The sequence below is a fragment of the Hyperolius riggenbachi genome, chromosome 8 (genome assembly GCF_040937935.1).
Source record: "Hyperolius riggenbachi isolate aHypRig1 chromosome 8, aHypRig1.pri, whole genome shotgun sequence".
Classification (NCBI taxonomy): Eukaryota; Metazoa; Chordata; class Amphibia; order Anura; family Hyperoliidae; genus Hyperolius; species Hyperolius riggenbachi.
The window spans coordinates 76,977,383-76,996,813 of NC_090653.1; the positions used below are offsets into that span (position 1 = coordinate 76,977,383).

The 19,431-nt window shown below is 47.1% G+C and overlaps 1 protein-coding gene across 2 annotated transcripts in view; it reads right to left on the bottom strand.

The window, feature by feature from the left end:
- Positions 1-3,644: 3,644 nt before the first annotated feature.
- CCDC9 (coiled-coil domain containing 9) overlaps positions 3,645-19,431 on the bottom strand; it is a 118,137-nt gene continuing 102,350 nt past the window's right edge. The window contains exon 15 of one of the 2 annotated variants that reach the window (XM_068250716.1): positions 3,645-5,046. In XM_068250716.1, the coding sequence (XP_068106817.1) occupies positions 5,011-5,046 (36 nt within the window). In that variant the 3' untranslated portion in view covers positions 3,645-5,010. Of the gene's footprint in view, positions 5,050-19,431 lie in introns of both variants that reach the window. The other variant, XM_068250715.1, reaches the window with a different exon arrangement.

Genomic DNA, 19,431 nt, shown 5'->3' on the forward strand with positions numbered 1-19,431 from the left:
CCCAAAGTAAGCATCCCCCAGAGGGTTTTTCTTTCTTTACAGTCTTTAAAGGGAAGGTTCAGGGAGGGTGGGTAAAAAATAAAAATCAATTTCCACTTACCTGGGGCTTCCTCCAGCCCGTGGCAGGCAGGAGGTGCCCTCGCCGCCGCTCCGCAGGCTCCCGGTGGTCTCCGGTGGCCGACCCGACCTGGCCAGGCCGGCTGCCAGGTCGGGCTCTTCTGCGCTCCAAGGCCCGGAACTTCTGCGTCCCACGCCGGCGCTCTGACGTCATCGGACGTCCTCCGGGCTCTACTGCGCAGGCGCAGAACTACTGCGCATGCACAGTAGAGCCCGGAGGATGTCCGATGACGTCAGAGCGCCGGCGTGGGACGCAGAAGTTCCGGGCCTTGGAGCGCAGAAGAGCCCGACCTGGCAGCCGGCCTGGCCAGGTCGGGTCGGCCACCGGGAGCCTGCGGAGCGGCGGCGAGGGCACCTCCTGCCTGCCACGGGCTGGAGGAAGCCCCAGGTAAGTGGAAATTGATTTTTATTTTTTACCCACCCTCCCTGAACCTTTCCTTTAAAATTTTAGAATACTCTGAATGTTACTGGAACTATTGTCCCTACAGCATTCTCTTGTTAAAAGCAGTACTTATTTTTAGAGCTGCAAATTATTATTGCAAGCATGTTGTTTCTTGAAGCAATGGTAAACAAACCTTGTCTTTTAATATTTTCTCTTTAGCACATATGCTGCTGTTATATGATTAGTTAGCTGGAAAAGACAGCTGAAGGCCTCAGTGCAACTCAGAAAGCAGTTGTGACTTTGATCTTTGGGTACACTGGTGGTGAGATGAAATAATCTGTTGTTTCAAGGAGCAAATTTCAGTAAATTAAAATCTTTATATGAAACAGACAACCCTGGAAAATGCACACAATAAATAATAGGACTCGACTCTCCAGCCAGCTACCATAGGTAGGCTACCATAGGAAGTGCAGGTTATATAAAAGTAGCAATCTCATCTTTAATCTCCTTTGGCTGAGCATGTTGTTGTTTGGTTAGGTTGAGCACATCATTGTTTGGTTTGGTTGAGCACACTGGGACAAATTTATCAAAACCAGTGCAAGAGAAACTGGAGCTAAACCGGTGCAAATGTGGAGCAGCTGCTCCGAACAACCAATGAGTACCATAGAACTGGGCATCAGGTGGCTTCATCTACTGATAAACTTTTATACTCTAAAGAGTCAAATAAGGTCTTACATTCTGTAAACTAACTCTATTGTCTACAGAATATGAAAAATGACTATTATCTGTTGTAATGCCTTAAAGCAAACCTGAAAGGAAAATAAGCTTGTTACATTATAAATTGTACGTATTTTACTAAAGAAAAATATAACACAGAACTGATTCTCATATTTTTATGCTCAGTTTAAGGACTTGAGTTTAAGACTTAAAGGGAACCAGAGAGGAATGATTTTATAAAATATAAAAAGTTTATACATACCTGGGGCTTCTTCCAGCCCCATAAGCCTGGATCGCTCCCACGCCGCCATCCTCCGCTTCCTGGATCCACCGGTACCGGGCCCGTCACTTCCGGCGGACGCGGACAATTGTCCGCATCACAGGGGCTCCCGCCATACCCGTACGCCTGCGGCTGTGCAGTAGGCAGCCACACGCGTACCTGTATGAAGGGAGCGCCCTGTGATGCGGAGAATTGGTCGCGTCCGCCGGCCGACTGGCGGTAATGACGGGACCCGGTATCGGCGGTTCCAGGCAGCGGAGGACGGCGGCGTGGGAACGATCCGTGCGTATGGGGCTGAAGGAAGCCCCAGGTATGTATACTTCATCCTCTCTGGTTCCCTTTAAAGGAATACTGTAGGGGGGTCGGAGGAAAATGAGTTGAACTTACCTGGGGCTTCTAAAGGTCCCCCGCAGACATCCTGTGCCCGCGCAGCCACTCACCGATGCTCCGGCCCCGCCTCCGGTTCAATTCTGGAATTTCAGACTTTAAAGTCTGAAAACCACTGTGCCTGCGTTGCCGTGTCCTCACTCCCGCTGATGTCACCAGGAGCGTACTGTGCAGTCGCAGACCATACTGGATCTGTGCAGTATGCTCCTGGTGACATCAGCGGGATCGAGGACACGGCAATGCAGGCAACAACAACAACAACAACAAATAACATTTGTAAAGCGCTTTTCTCCCGTGGGACTCAAAGCGCATAAGCATGGCTCCGACCATCGTGGTACAGAGGAAGAATTTTATAAATCTGGAAATGCCAGGCTAAACAGGTGGCTTTTCAGTCTGGATTTGAATAGCTCCAGGGATGGTGCTGTCTTTACTGGGTGTGGTAGGGAGTTCCAAAGAGTAGGGGCAGCATGACAGAAGGCTCTATCTCCAGATTTTTTGAGGTGCACTCTGGGAGTGACCAAGTTTATAGAACTTGCTGATCTGAGGTTGTGAGAGGTGTGGTGCAGCTTCAGCAAGTCCTTCATGTATCCAGGGCCCAGATTGTGCAGGTATTTGTATGTCAACAGTCCAATCTTGAAGAGTATTCTCCATTCTACTGGTAGCCCGTGCAGTGAGCGAAGGATCGGTGTAATGTGACAGTGGCATGGCTGGTTTGTTAGCAATCTGGCAGCAGCATTCTGCACTAATTGCAGGCGACGCAGGTCCTTTTTGGGGAGGCCAGCATAAAGGGCATTGCAGTAGTCCAGCCGTGATGTGATGAAGGCGTGGACTAGGGTTGGAAGATCCTCTGGGGGAATCAGATGTTTAATCTTTGCAATGTTCTTCAGATGAAAGAAGGAAGATTTAACTACAGATGAAATTTGGTTTCTGAAACTCAATTCCCCATCGATTAGTACGCCAAGGCTGCGCACAAGGTTGGAGCTGTTTATGTCTGAATTCCCAATCCTGATTGGTGTTGCTTTAGGATAGAGCTGTTTTGATGGCGAGTGCTGGCTTTGGACAAACAGGACCTCAGTTTTTTCAGCATTCAGTCTCAACCAGTTATCATTCATCCATGCCTGTAGCTCAGCTAAGCAAGAGTTTATTTTTGGGGTAGGGTCTGTTCCACCAGGTTTGAAGGACAGGTATAGCTGTGTGTCATCGGCGTAGCAGTGGTACGTCAGGCCATGACGTAGGATAAGTGTACCGAGTGGCAACATGTAGATTGCAAACAGCAGAGGGGATAGGATTGATCCTTGTGGCACTCCGAATTGTAGAGGTGCAGGTTTGGACATTATAGGACCTAGGGATACTCTCTGTGTTCTGTCAGTCAGGAATGATCTGAACCACTGGAGGACTGATCCACTGATGCCACAGTACTCCTGAAGTCTGTTAAGCAGGATTTCATGGTCTTCAGACTTTAAAGTCTGAAATTCTAGAAGTGAACCGGAGGCGGGGCAGGAGCATCGGTGAGTGGCTGTGCGGGCACAGGATGTCTGCGGGGGACCATTAGAAGCCCCGGGTAAGTTCAACTCATTTTCCCCCGACCCCCTACAGTGTCCCTTTAATTGTAAGCAGCAGGTTTGACAAATCTGCCTTTCTGAATGGAAAAACATAAAAAAACTAATGACCCTTTGAATTTTACAGCACCTAAACCTTATCAGAAATAGCTGTTTTGGTTTTTATTTGCTTTTCAGGAAACTGATTGAATTTGAGAAGCTGTTCGACAAGCTCATTTATTTAGATAACTCCAGTTTTTTAACACTTGTACAGGAAAACAGAAAGGGACAATTTTTTTAGTGGGCTAGTACCACATGTGCCTATGTTTACCTCTTCAGGTCATATATCACTTCAGGTATGCTTTAAGGTGACTACAGAATATGAGGTTATCCCTAAAATTTAGGCTAACTTGTGCTTGTTGTCCACAGCAACCAAACCAGATGCCATTATTTGTGGAAAGCCTACAAAATGTGCAGGGCTCGGTGTAGTTATAGGGGTATAGAATGAGGATCTGGGGGTGGGAAGGAAGCTTCTCTGATTTTCCAATGGCACTGGTTTGAGTAGAAGACAACCAAAAAGCGACATACTAGGACTAATGGTGGGCACCAGTAGATTTTTTTCACAGGGAGTGAAGGAAGAATAAATAACAGTAGCAATACGTAGGTAGTCTGTGATGGCTGCAAGTTATCCTATATGTCCAGTATTATTTCTCTGCACAGGAAACTCAGTGGTGTAGGAATAGGGGCAGCAGAGCTTGTGACCACAACTGGACTTTTGCTCCTGGAAACCATGCATCAGCCACTGCACTGGCTCTTCACTGGCATTATCGTGTTAAGGATTACCACTGTGTCACATGATCAATAGGAAACAGTTCCCCACTTCTAGTAAGTTGAGGAAGTTGTGGCTTCTGTCTTTAGGAACTGTTGTAATAACACGGGCAGTATGAATATGTAATACTGACAATCTATAAGGAGAGCAGGCTTATTCCTCGTGCTTAAAGGCCAAGTGCAGCCCAAACTGCCATTTCAGCTCATGTAAGAATGATGCCGGTAGACTGAACCACCCAGTGGCTATTTATGTGAGTCACGGAATACAGCAGTGACATTTCAATGTCCACATTTCACAGATTTTTTGTTGTTGTTTTTTTTATTTTGCTGGGAATACATGAATAATTATGGGGTTAGCAGAAATGCTATAGTGGTCCTTTAACCAGCCAGCATCAATACAAAGCTGAGATGGTAGTCTTGGGTGGACTCCCCCTTTAACAAAGAACACACCCCTCTACAAAAACTGATGTGACCCACAAAAGGGACTTTGGTTGTCTTTCCAAGGAAACTACTCTTCAGTACTGAGTTGAGGAACTTTCTTGGCAGGCTGAATGAATCATTTGTAGTGCAGAGATGTACTCAGATCCATGTGCAAACGCAAGAGAACCTGTCACCAGGAATTACCACCTATGGTATGGACAGCCAGGAGAAGAACTAAAGCAGATAACACTGTAGTGAAACCGAGCATACATTGTGCAAGCTTGCTGTGTGTCAGAACATGACATCCCATACAGAGACAACTGTCCTCTGGAGAGAAGTGTTCATGATGTGGAGGAGGACTGTGGCATCTCCGTGCTCTGCTGTAGAGGAGATAAGAGAACAAAAAGCACATTGTTAGAATGAGAGGTATAACTACGTCACAAAACCTCAAACTCTAACCCCCTTGTATGAACACTGACCCCGACACTGCAACAACACTGACACTAACATTAAACTTCACTTACTCTGGGGATTGGCCTCAAAGATAAAGATAAATAATGGCAACCTGCCTCCAAAATACAATTACTGAATATGGTTCTCTTACTACTAACCTTGTGAATTTGGGGGAGCTAATTTGGGAACGTTTCATCACATCCCTCTTGGTTTAGGTCTCACCAGTACAACTCTGTTTTTGACTACTTTTTTTGTTTGCTTTACGATCGTTCTTCTAACCCTAACAACTTCCCTTTAGGACGCCTAACCATAGCCCCCCCCCCCCCCCAACCAAATCCCACTAACTGAAGCCAAGCCAAACTTTTACCTTTAACAAATATTTTGCCCCGTAACTTTATCATGATCAGTGAAGGAAGTTCCCCTTCCTAGTTCCAAATATTAAACCTCTTTAACCTCCTTGGCGGTTTTCACGAGTCAGGCTCGGGGTGGAAAAAACAAGCCAGGAGTGGTAACCCCGAACGGGACTTGTGATAACTGCCGGCAGGACTGTGCAAAGCATAGCGCACAGCGGGCGTTTTCACCCACCTCCACGGGGATCCAGACTCCTGCAGCCTTCCTGTCCTCGGAGTCTCTGCATCCCCCTTTTGTCGTCATGACAACAGATGGCGATCTCACTACAGGATTACAGTGCCACCCGAAGGATGAAGGGAGAACTGCAGCGGTGGATCCCAGGGAGGTGAGAATGTCCTGGGGCTGCTGCAGATATCACTGTGGTGTGATTTATGTCCTATTTGTAAAGTCTAAAAGTGTGCAAAATAACGGAACAACTTTTAGACCCTAAAATCCAGAAATAATCATAATGCCAGGGGGGGGGGTTAATGAAATCCTTCTTTGTGATGCTTAACTGCATCACCTCTTAACAAAATCTACTTTCCTTACACCGACATTTAACCCCCTTGCCGATCTAATTCCCGCCGGCAAGGGGGCAGCGCAGCACTTTTTTTTTTAACCATGTAGCGAGCCCAGGGCTCGCTACATGATAGCCGCTCAGCAGCGGCATCCCCCCACCCACTCCAATCGCCTTCGGCGATCAGAGTAAGCAGGAAATCCCGTTCAGAACGGGATTTTCTGCTGGGCTTCCCCGGTCACCATGGCAACGGGGCGGGATGACGTCACCGACGTCATGAACGTCAGAGGGAATCCCGATCCACCCCTCAGCGCTGCCTGGCACTGATTAGCCAGGCTGCACAAGGGGTCTGGAGGGGGGGCGGCACGGCGGATAGCGGCGATCGGATGTTACAAGCAGTTAGCAAAGTGCTAGCTGCATGTAACAAAAAAAAATTATGCAAATCGGCCCAGCGGGGCCTGAGAAATCCTCCTGCGCAGGTTACCCCGAGCTGAGCTCGGGATAACCGGCAAGGAGGTTAACTTCACCCTTAATGAAATCCCCTTTTCTGATGACTAATACTAACCACCCCATTAAAGAAATTCCCTGCTCTAAATCTTAACCCTTCCTCTTAAAGAGGACTTGAGATCAGAACTTCTTTTCTGCTCTAAAAGATAAGCAACTGCATAATAACCTTTTACAGAAAAAAGTATTTCTTTGGTACAGCTTATAGCGCTCCTTCAGAGATACTGCAGTGTAGTTACTTCCTGGTTGGCTGGGACCACAGAAAGGGTTAAACCCCTGTGTTTACATTTTAGCTCTCATTTTGGCAGACAGCTGGGAGCTCAAATTACACTAGCGCATTACTTGCTGAGAAGGGAGAATTAGACAGTCTGTTTCTATAAACACACACAGAGTGGACACCACTGTGTTCTGCTTCTCTCCTGTGCAAGAGTTCAGGTCAGCTTTAATCAAATCCCTTTTCCTGAAACCTAATCACAATCTCCCATTAACAGAGGAGGATCCCTAACTTTCTTTTAATCCTTTCCTTTAAATAATCCATCTTCCTGATGTCTAAAGGCAGCCATACACTAGTCGATTGCCACCAGATCAACCAACAGATAGATCCCTCTCTGATCGAATCTGATCAGAGAGGAATCCAATGGCTGCCCATACACTGCACACAGATTTTGAATTGATTTCAGCATGAAATCGATTCACAATCTGTAGAGTTGCCTCCTGCCTCCCCACCCCTGCTCCCCCCGCCAGCAGCAATAATCTCACCTGTTCCGCCGGCGCGAACAGAGGAAGTGCCCTCTACTGTTTGACTTCCGCTGGTCACAGGACGGGACAGGAAGTGAAATGAAGATGAAGAAGGCCAGTTGGAGAAAGGGACTGCAGGGACCCGGGGACTCGCGCCAGCGGAACAGGTGAGATTATTGCTGCGTCAATCGTTGTCAAATTTAACGCCACTAATGACGTGTTCCCAACCCGCCGGCGATCGAGCAAATTTTTCCATCTGGACAGATCGACAGAATTGATCGATTTTGGATGGAAAACGGTTGATCGGTCTGCATTTGCGTAATCGATTTCACAGCATTTTCAATCACAGTAATAGAATCTGCTGTTTATCGGCAGGAAATTGAGTAAATGTATGGGCGCCTTAACCGAAAGCTTCAACCTTAAAAATATACCTAAATGATAAGTGAATGTCCTCCTAGCTTATCTTATTCCTTAACCCTATCACTAATTACCAAAGCCTACCACTGATACTTGCCTTTTGTCCTATTTGTTGGCTTCGGCTCCCAGCACCCATTCCCCAGTGCCCCTTCACCAGTACATGTCTTGGGAAACCAATCTATAGCTAATAACAGAGGTGAGGTAGAGGGACAGTGCCCAAGCTACAATGTCTCCTGTTCCCTTCTTACCTCCTCTTAGAGGAGGTTTGTCACAGGAATACACAGGACAAAGGTCAGTCCTCCTATCAATGATTTGGCGAATAACCTTGTTGAATTCAGATTCCCTGCCGGCTATACATTGGTGAGTACTGCCTTAAGCTGGCCATACATCACTCGACTGGATGGGAGATGAAGCATCCAATCTGATAATTATTATTGAATCGGATGCAAATTGGTGCCGCCATAAACAAAGCCGATCGACAATTCGAGCAATTTCGTCCCAAAATTGGTTGAATGTATCAGTCGGGCATGCTGCTGCAAGTTGGCCCACATGGTGGATCGGTGGCACGGTGGTAACGGCATGCGATATCGGGACGAGCAACGAGCATGGTAGAACCCCCGGCGCTGGTTTCCCTAATGTAAATGTGCCCCCTGCCAGTGCATTCAACCTCCCTGGCGGTATTGACGGTTATACGTGTCAATACAAAACATGCTGTGAACAGTATTGATGTGTGTACACATCAATACTCTCCTGCACTGTATACTAGACCCTTGTTTGACACATTTTGGCAAGTTACAGGAAAAAAAGGTTATGACAATTAATTGGATCACTTTTTGCACAGAAATCCTGGGGATACCTGTCTGCTGTCTCGCGCCATGGTCCCCAATCATCGTCCGCATTGCCACTGGCCCTTCTGTAAAACATGCGGTCCAAATGTATGCAGTTTGAAAATGGACCAATCAATTTAAACCCAGGTTTAAATTGATTGGTCCATTTTCAAGTTGCAGATATATGCATAAGAATTTAGATAAATTTGAATCAACTCGAAAGAATTTGCATATCTGTGATCATCCATACTCTCAATGCGGAAGATGCATGGGGAGCACAGCGGGAGACAGCGGACAGGTAAAGTATTAAATGCAGGGGGCACATTTATATTAGGGGGGCAGGGGTGTATGAGGTGTCACAAGGCTGAATCACAGGAGATTTCAGCAAGAACCGGTCTGCTGGTGTGTGGGCAGACAACAGATCTCTCTTCACTCAGAGAGAGATCTGTCTCTTGGTCAATCTGCCCACACATCGTCTGATGTACGGGCACCTTTACTGGTTGACATACCCTTATAATGGCATAATTTGCCGACACCCAACAGATGAGATACAACTGTGGAAGATCATATGGCAAATACAAGCTTGCGAGAGAGAAATGAGACAGTAAATTTGCACAGCTGGTAAACAGAACCCAGGAGCAGCAGATTAGAAGCCTAGAATCACTTTCTGCATTTTGCACAGGATGCACAGGCACAATAGGCAAACACCATCCATGAACAACATTGACTAAGCTGAGGATTTCACAATCCTGCCTCAGGAAGTCAGATTTGTCAGAAAACAGAAGTGAGCCTTTAGGATGAAGAGGTTGATAGAAGAATAGATTTGTTCTTTTGGTGGTTAAGTGATTTCCAGTGAAAATGTTAATGAAAGAAGCAGCGCTCAGCTATCCCTCTGTACTAAACTGGCACAGCAGTGGCAATGAGAGAAGCAGATCACGCGGTTTTCATGGAAAGTGGCTTAATGCACAATAAAACACTGAATGATAAAGGCAAGGTCATGTATTATGGATGCTTCTGTCTCACTCTGCAGCTTTTAAGAAACTTGGAAAAAGCATACATTACAGTAATGTGGAAATTTCAATTCCACTGAGTGGGTAACCCTTTGTATTCTTGTCTGGCTTTTAAAGGATCAACGTTCTTGTAAAACACGCTTCTCCTAAGGCCTCGTTCACATAATACGCGTTACCGTGCACATTTTGGCAGCGTGTATGTAAGAAGTGCATAGACAACACTTCTGCTATTCCCATCATATGTGTTGCTGCTGCATGCATTTTTCGGGAAAAGCAGCGCTGACTCATTCACTGTAGTGAATGGGATCAGCAGTGCAACGCATAGATGGTATGCGATGATGCATATTGTGTTCCGATCACATGGCCATCTGCGCTAAATGATGTGAACGAGCCCTAAAGGTTTTTGTCAGCACCTGTGACACTGCTGTCCAGAGGGCCCATTTATCTGCTCCCGCCAGATAAGAAGCATGTTTCTTCCAAAAATTAGCCATAAATTACCTTTCTCCTATGTTGCTGTCACTTATAGTATGTAGTAGAAATCTGACAGAAGCGGCAGGTTTTGGGTTAGTCCATCTCTCCATAGGGGAATCTCAGCAAGGGCTTTATTCTTTATAAAGACATCCCTTGAAAAAGATTTATAAAAATATGCTGGCCAGCCTTTTTTGGCAGTTGGACGGAGCAACTGCCATTCACTAAGTGCTTTTGAAAATAAAGAGAACCCTGAAACTCCCCCATGAGGAGACGGGCTAGTCCAAAACCTCATGACTCGTTTCTACTACTCGTTTCTACTACTTACTGTAAGAGACGCGCGGCATCACTTCCTGGTGTGCGGATACTGAGACGAATCCCATCAGCCATGCCATGCACGGCTGTGGGATTCGCAATCTCCCGCATCATTTCGGATGGTAATGTCGGCCGAATCGCTAGCGATTCGGCCAGTGGCGCCATTATACCATATGGCAGAGTTTCCCCATGCGATTTGCCTGTGGGGAAACTTTGCAGGTTCGGCGCGGAACCCGCGCCAGTGGAAACGGGCCCTTAGTGACAGCAACATAGGAGAAAAGTAATTTATGGCTCATTTTACTCTGGAAGAAACTTACTTCTTATCTGTATATGTTTGAAAATATTTTAAATTTTGAGATTTTCGCGACACTGGTCCTTTAAAGGCTGTTTTACGGTAACCGTCTAAAAATTGGCTGTTGCTCAAGGACAACGATCTGGTTGTCAGGGCACAGCACCATGGCAACCTGACTCACAGCCAGAGATTAATCACTGCAGCACACAAATAGGTACTCAAGACAGAGGGATTTAAAGTGGATCTTCAAGGAAAGAAATATAGTAGCTATTACTACTAAACTCCCTATAGAAGGATTCATGAATATATTAAATAAACACCAAATTGGCCATTGATTAATAATGAAATTATAATGCATTATTGATTTTTCCACCTGAATAGATCCTGTTGACGGCGAATTGTTTACAAACACTAATTCTTGTACCGTCTGCAGATCTTCCGGCTTCTCCTTCCGAACCCCCCTCTGCTGCCCATCCCAGCTGGAGGGCTTTATTCACATTTCTGTGACTTGCAGATCAAATTTAAATGATTAATGTACTTACCATTTAAGTGCAGTTATCCATCTGCCACCCCCAGTGAAGGTTAATTACTGTTGCTCACCCCATTCTGTGTAAATGCCAAACAGGGCTGTGCGGCCTTGTGTCTCTCCGCAAGGTCATCCTTACAGAACAATCCGTTATGTCACCAGCCCGTGTCATCTTTCCCATTCAATGGAGAATAAGTAATGCATTACGACTGCATTATGGATCTGGGGCTGAATTGGTAAATGTATGCGTTTCCTTAGCCTTTGAAAAAGTTAATTCAAGCAATATAATAAAAAAGTTAAAACAGAGATGAGCTGCTGGTTAGACTAAAAATAGCTGTCACCCATAGGGCTGGAACCCACAAGAGCGTTTTTTTGAGCATTTTGGCAGCGCTGCGATACGCTAGCGTTTTGCCAAAACGCTCAGCTGATGTTAATGGATGGGGCAACTTCCACAGGAGCATTTGCGTTTCTCAGAAACGCAAACGCAGGACCTGCAGCATTTTGGGAGCGTTAGCGCTTCAATGTAAAGTATTGAAACGCTAGCAGAAACGCTCAGCAAAACCTAAACTGAGCGGTTTTGCTAGTGTTTTGCGGTTCAACACACTGTAACAAAATTAAAAATAATTCACAGGACCAATCAGGATTAAAACGCGAAACGCAAAACGCTACACAACCGCTGAGCAAAAAAATACACTGTTGCAAAACGCGACCGAAAACGCGCATGAATCCGCTTGCAAACTGCTCAGACAAAACGCTAGCGGTTGCGTTTTGCGTTTGCGGATTTCAGTGGGTTCCAGGCCATAAAGAGACTCTGAAGTCTCTTTTTTTACCTTATATTGTCATAAAAGCCTCTTCAGCAGTAATTTCCAAGTGGAATCGACGCATCTCGTGGCAGATGAGTGATTTATTACTGAGAAATAGACCTGGAAAGTTCCACGACTTTGCAGGTCGCAGATTATGCTGCCCTGGGGAGGCAGAGCTTTGTGCTGTAGCTCTGCCTCTCCGCAATCAATCTCTGCGGATCTCCGCCTCCTCCCCGCTCCTCTGAGAGGGGAGGGGAGAGGCAGTGATCGGCGAAGATTGACTGCGGAGGAGGCAGAGCTACAGTGTAAAGCTTGCCTCTTCAAGGAAGTAAAGCCCAGGGATATTTCTCACTAATAAATCACTCATCTGCCGTGCGGATGCAGTGATTCCACTTGGAAATTAATGCTGAAGAGGCTTTTATGACAATATAAGGTAAAATAAAGAGTCTCTTTTAAGGCCCATTCCAGAAGAAAAAAAAGTCAGCAGTCAAAATTTGCCAGAACTGACAGGTTTTGGACCAGTCCATCTCCTCATGGGGGTTCTCAGGGTTTTGTTTGTTTTCAAAAGCATTTCCTGAATGGCAGTTGCTAAGTCTGACTGACAAAATAGTATGCAGGTGAGTAGGGAGGCTGGCTGGTATCTTACTATATTGGCTGTTAAACTTCCATTCAGGCTTGACCTCTATGTACAATAAAGTTTATTAAAACATTTCCCTGTTAGGCATACAAACGTGTTCAATACGTATAGACTGACTCAGGGGTTGGCTAGACCTAGCAGCCTGTCACATCCATTGCTCTGTAGCAATTGATTTTACACTGTTAGGTTGGTGATCCGTTGGTGGGATAATAATGTGAGGGTCTTTGCTGATCCCCCCCACACAAAATTTGATATAGTGGGGTGTAGCTAGCTCACAGTTAATCCACCTTTTCCAGTCACACCAATATTGGCAACAGTGTAGTTGCTCGCAATGTGTGACCAGGACAACTAGTTAGATAAAAAAGTACATTTGTGCATACGTTATACGCTAGCACAAGTTCGCTGGTATATAACTTAAATATGTCATATCATCCCCATAGGGGATATAGGAGCCTTCACAGAAGGTAGCTGGGTGAAATAATAGTCGCCATCAGAGTGTTGGCAGTGAGATACAAAAGAGCAATAGAAGTGCCACTCAACAATTGTTTCGCCTATAACACAAGGCGTCGTCAGGAGTACGTGTTGCACAGCATAATAATATATACAATATGTACAGAGCAATGGATGTGACAGGCTGCTAGGTCTAGCCAACCCCTGAGACAGTCTATACGTATTGAACACGTTTGTATGCCTAACAGGGAAATGTTTTAATAAACTTTATTGTACATAGAGGTCAAGCCGAAATGGCAAAGTGTGATTAACGTCAGTTACCTGTACATAATGTCGGTAGTGAGAAGAAACTTCCATTCAGGAAATGCTTTTGAAAACAAAAAGAAAAGCCTGAGAATTCCCTGTGGGGAGATGGACTAGTCCAAAACCTGTCTGTTCTGTCTGATTTTAAAGGGATCCTGTAGGGGGTCGGGGGAAAATGAGTTGAAGTTACCCGGGGCTTCTAATGGTCCCCCGCAGACATCCTGTGCCACTCACCGATGCTCCGGCCCCGCCTCCAGTTCACTTCTGGAATTTCTGACTTTAAAGTCAGAAATTCACTGCGCCTGCATTGCCGTGTCCTCGCTCCCGCTGATGGCACCAGGAGCATACTGCGCAGACCAAAGACCATACTGGACTTGTGCAATACACTCCTGGTGACATCAGCGGGAGCGAGGATACAGCTGCGCAGGCGCAGTGGTTTTCAGACTTTAAAGTCTGAAATTCCAGAAGTGAACCGGAGGCGGGGCCGGAGCATCGGTGAGTGGCTGCATGCGTACAGGATGTCTGCGGGGGGCCATTAGAAGCCCTGGGTAAGTTCAACTCATTTTCCCCCGACCCCCTACAGTATCCCTTTAACTCCTTTTTTTTTTTTCTGCTGGAGTGGTCCTTTAAAGGGAAACCTGAAGCGAGAGGTATTTGTCATATTTATTTCCTTTTAAAGTAACGGTTAGGGAAACAAGGGATATGCAGACACACTGCTCACCTATAGCTGAGTCATGTGTACAGAACTATTCAATGGAGTGGGCAGGAGTGGCGGCACAAGATGAAACAGTTTCCAGTGGGCAGGGAAAGTAGAAAAACAAAGCAGACATGCAAACATCTGTACAGCTGGATAGCGTACTGGTTAAGGCTGTTGCTCAGGGCCAGATTTACCACAAGGCACTGTAGGCACGTGCCTACAGGTGCCTGATAGTGGAGAGGTGGCTCACTCCCCCCCTTGAGTGCCTACCTCCTTCCCTATGCAAAGTCCCAAGCGGAGCATAAATGAGAGGTTACTCACCCAGCTCTCTGCATTTCACTGACAAGATCTCCCTTCAACTGGGGGCACCTATAGGCACCTAATACCTGGGTTACCTATAGCTACTTAGTATTAGGAAGCCAAAGGTACACTCAGTATTACGGGGCATCTGTAGCAGGGGAAATAAGGGAGAAGTGACAGCGGGGCCAACCAGCCAGTAAGTTCCATGTCATGTCTGTACCTGCCTTTAAATGGGGGAATATGTTTAGCAAATGAAAGTACTACATCAAATGTTTATTTACAGCTATGAATTCATAATTTTCCAGTTACTTGACTTGTAGCTTCAACAGGCAATCACTAAAACAGAGCACCTCCCCCTACCCCCCAAGAAGTGTACCACCTCACTCCACTGCAATTAACCCAATGGGTTAAAGCAAACCTGTAGTGAAAATAAATCTATGTGATAATTAACAGGGGCGTTGCTGGCCCCAAAGATCAGTGGCACGTGCCATGGATCTATTCTGGGGTACCCTGGATGTCCCCCTGCAGAGTCAGAGCTGAGGAGCCTCTATAGGGGCATGCTGGGAGGTGTGGTGCCTCAATGGCGGGCAGACTGGGAGCTGTGCTGCATCAATGGGGGTATGCTGGGTGCTGTGCTGCCTCTGCGGGGGCATGTTGGGTGCCGTAGTGCCATACTGGGTGCTGTGGTGCCTTTATGGGGGCATGCAGGGAGCTGTGGTTATTCTATGGGGGCATGCTGGGAGTTGTGGTGCCTCAATGGGAGGCCCATGGGAGTATGGGAGGGGGTCCACTAGAAGGTCAGGGAATGCTATGGGGGGACTGCCTGGCAGCAGGCCAGCGTGCCCAGCAGAAAGCCAGACCAGCCAACACAGAAGCCAATTAACTCTGCCTAGTAATGTTCAAGTGGCACTGCCTATTTATGTGGTATGTTGCATTTATTTATTATATTAATGGAGAGTGGGCTTAATCCAACATTTTAGTGGGCAGACCTACTTAGACCACAGTTAAGTTCATGTAAATTTGTCTCCACCCATGACCACACAAAACATTCTGGTGCATGACCTATTTTTCTTCTGGAGTGCCCAAAGGTGCCCCGGATATCTTAGGATCCTAGCAACACCCCGATAATTAACTATATGTGTAGCAATAGTAAACAGAACTTTAGTAACACAGAACAGGGTCTCATGTTTTTATTTTCAGTTTAAAAACTGAAGTTTTAAGACTGCATCCTAAATGGCAGCTGTGACAGTCTGATGTAAAATCTCTTTCATTTGGCTGCAAAAAAACACAAGTAATGACCCTTTAAACTTTTCAGCATTTAAAATGTTATCATCATTGTTTTCTCAGTCAGATAAAAGTATTTTGCCAATTGTCTCATTTGCATAGATAACACAACCAGTTGTTTTAACACTTATAGTGCAGGAAAATAGAAAGGAACCTAAAACAATTTCTTAGTAGGTTTAGTACCATATGTACCTATGCTTATCTCATTATGTCACATGTTAGTCCTGGTACCCTTTAACCACTTCCCGACCGCCCACTACACAGGGGCGGCGGGGAAGTGGAGCCCTGCAGGACGGCCTCACCCACAGAGGCGGCGGTCCATTTAAGGGCATGGGCGGAGCGATCGCGTCATCCGTGACGCGATCCTCCGCCGGCGCCTGTCACCGCTCGCTCGCCGCAACATCCCGCCGGCTATACGGAAGCGCCGGCGGGATGTTAACCCCGCGATCGCCGCATACAAAGTGTATAATACACTTTGTAATGTTTACAAAGTGTATTATACATGCTGCCTCCTGCCCTGGTGGTCCCAGTGTCCGAGGGACCACCAGGGCAGGCTGCAGCCACCCTAGTCTGCACCCAAGCACACTGATTTCTCCCCCCCCCCTGCCCCAGATCGCCCACAGCACCCATCAGACCCCCCCCTGCCCACCCCCCAGACCCCTGTTTGCACCCAATCACCCCCCTAATCACCCATCAATCACTCCCTGTCACTATCTGTCAACGCTATTTTTTTTTTATCCCCCCCCCCCCTGCTCCCTGCCCCCTCCTGATCACCCCCCACCCCTCAGATTCTCCCCAGACCCCCCCCCCAGACCACCCCCCCCTGTTTACTGTATGCATCTATCCCCCTGATCACCTGTCAATCACCTGTCAATCACCTGTCAATCACCCGTCAATCACCCATCAATCACCCGTCAATCACCCCCTGTCACTGCCACCCATCAATCAGCCCCTAACCTGCCCCTTGCGGGCAATCTGATCACCCCCCCACACCAATAGATCGCCCACAGATCCGACATCAGATCACCACCCAAATCCATTGTTTACATCTATTCTCTCCTCTAAACACCCACTAATTACCCATCAATCACCCATCAATCACCCCCTATCACCACTTGTCACTTTTACCTATCAGATCAGACCCTAATCTGCCCCTTGCGGGCACCCAATCACCCGCCCACACGCTCAGATTGCCCTCTGACCCCCCCTTATCAATTCACCAGTGCATTAATTACATCTGTTCTTCCCTGTAATAACCCACTGATCACCTGTCAATCACCTGCCAATCACCTATCACCCATCAATCACCCCCTGTCACTGCCACCCATCAATCAGCCCCTAACCTGCCCCTTGCGGGCAATCTGATCACCCACCCACACCATTAGATCGCCCGCAAACCCGCCGTCAGATTACCTCCCAAATGTATCGTTTACATCTGTTATCTTCTCTAAACACCCACTAATTACCCATCAATCACCCCCTATCACCACCTGTCACTGTTACCTATCAGATCAGACCCTAATCTGCCCCTTGCGGGCACCCAATCACCCGCCCACACGCTCAGATTGCCCTCTGACCCCCCCTTATCAATTCACCAGTGCATTAATTACATCTGTTCTTCCCTGTAATAACCCACTGATCACCTGTCAATCACCTGCCAATCACCTATCACCCATCAATCACCCCCTGTCACCCCCTGTCACTGCCACCCATCAATCAGCCCCTAACCTGCCCCTTGCGGGCAATCTGATCACCCACCCACACCATTAGATCGCCCGCAAACCCGCCGTCAGATTACCTCCCAAATGTATCGTTTACATCTGTTATCTTCTCTAAACACCCACTAATTACCCATCAATCACCCCCTATCACCACCTGTCACTGTTACCTATCAGATCAGACCCTAATCTGCCCCTTGCGGGCACCCAATCACCCGCCCACACGCTCAGATTGCCCTCAGACCCCCCCCCCCCCCTCCCTTATCAATTCGCCAGTGCATTAATTACATCTGTCCTTCCCTGTAATAACCCACTGATCACCTGTCAATCACCTGCCAATCACCTATCACCCATCAATCACCCCCTGTCACTGCCACCCAACAATCAGCCCCTAACCTGCCCCTTGCGGGCAATCTGATCACCCACCCACACCAATAGATCGCCCGCAGATCCGACATCAGATCACCACCCAAGCGCAGTGTTTCCATCTATTCTCTCCTCTAAACACCCACTAATTACCCATCAATCACCCATCAATCACTCCCTATCACCACCTGTCACTGTTACCTATCAGATCAGACCCTAATCTGCCCCTTGCGGGCACCCAATCGCCCGCCTACACGCTCAGATTGCCCTCAGACCCCCCCTTATCAATTCGCCAGTGCAATATTTACATCTGTTCTCCCCTGTAATAACCCACTGATTACCTGTCAATCACCTATCAATCACCCATCAATCACCCCCTGTCACTGCCACCCATCAATCACCCCCTGTCACTGCCACCCATCAATCACCCGCTGTCACTGCCACCCATCAATCAGCCCCTAACCTGCCCCTTGCGGGCAAACTGATCACCCACCCACACCAATAGATCGCCCGCAGATCCGACATCAGATCACCACCCAAGCGCAGTGTTTCCATCTATTCTCTACCCTAAACACCCACTAATTACCCATCAATCACCCCCTGTCACTGCTACCTATCAGATTAGACCCCTATCTGCCCCTAGGGCACTCAATCACCCGCCCACACCCTCAGAATGCCCTCAGACCCCAGCCCTGATCACCTCGCCAGTGCATTGCTTGCATCCATTCCCCCCTCTAATCACACCTTGAGACACCCATCAATCACCTCCTGTCACCCCCTAGCACACCTACCCATCAGATCAGGCCCCAATTTGCCCCGTGTGGGCTCCTGATCACTCGGCCAAACCCTCAGACCCCCTTCCGATCACCTCCCCAGTGCATGGATTGCATCTATTTTCCCCTCTAACCACCCCCTGAGACACCCATCAATCACCTCCTGTCACCCCCCTAGCACTCCTATCCATCAGATCAGGCCCAATACAACCTGTCATCTAAAAGGCCACCCTGCTTATGACCGGTTCCACAAAATTCGCCCCCTCATAGACCACCTGTCATCAAAATTTGCAGATGCTTATACCCCTGAACAGTCATTTTGAGACATTTGGTTTCCAGACTACTCACGGTTTTGGGCCTGTAAAATGCCAGGGCGGTATAGGAACCCCACAAGTGACCCCATTTTAGAAAAAAAAAGACACCCCAAGGTATTATGTTAGGTGTATGACGAGTTCATAGAAGATTTAATTTTTTGTCAAAAGTTAGCGGAAATTAATTTTTATTGGTTTTTTTTCACAAAGTGTCATTTTTCACTAACTTGTGACAAAAAATAAAATCTTCTATGAACTCGCCATACACCTAACGGAATACCTTGGGGTGTCTTCTTTCTAAAATGGGGTCACTTGTGGGGTTCCTATACTGCCCTGGCATTTTAGGGGCCCTAAACCGCGAGGAGTAGTCTAGAAAACAAATGCTTCAAAATGACCTGTGAATAGGACGTTGGGCCCCTTAGCGCACCTAGGCTGCAAAAAAGTGTCACACATGTGGTACCGCCGTACTCAGGAAAAGTAGTATAATGTGTTTTGGGGTGTATTTTTACACATACCCATGCTGGGTGGGAGAAATTTCTATGTAAATGGACAATTGTGTGTAAAAAAATCAAACAATTGTCATTTACAGAGATATTTCTCCCACTTAGCATGGGTATGTGTAAAAATACACCCCAAAACGCATTATACTACTTCTCCTGAGTA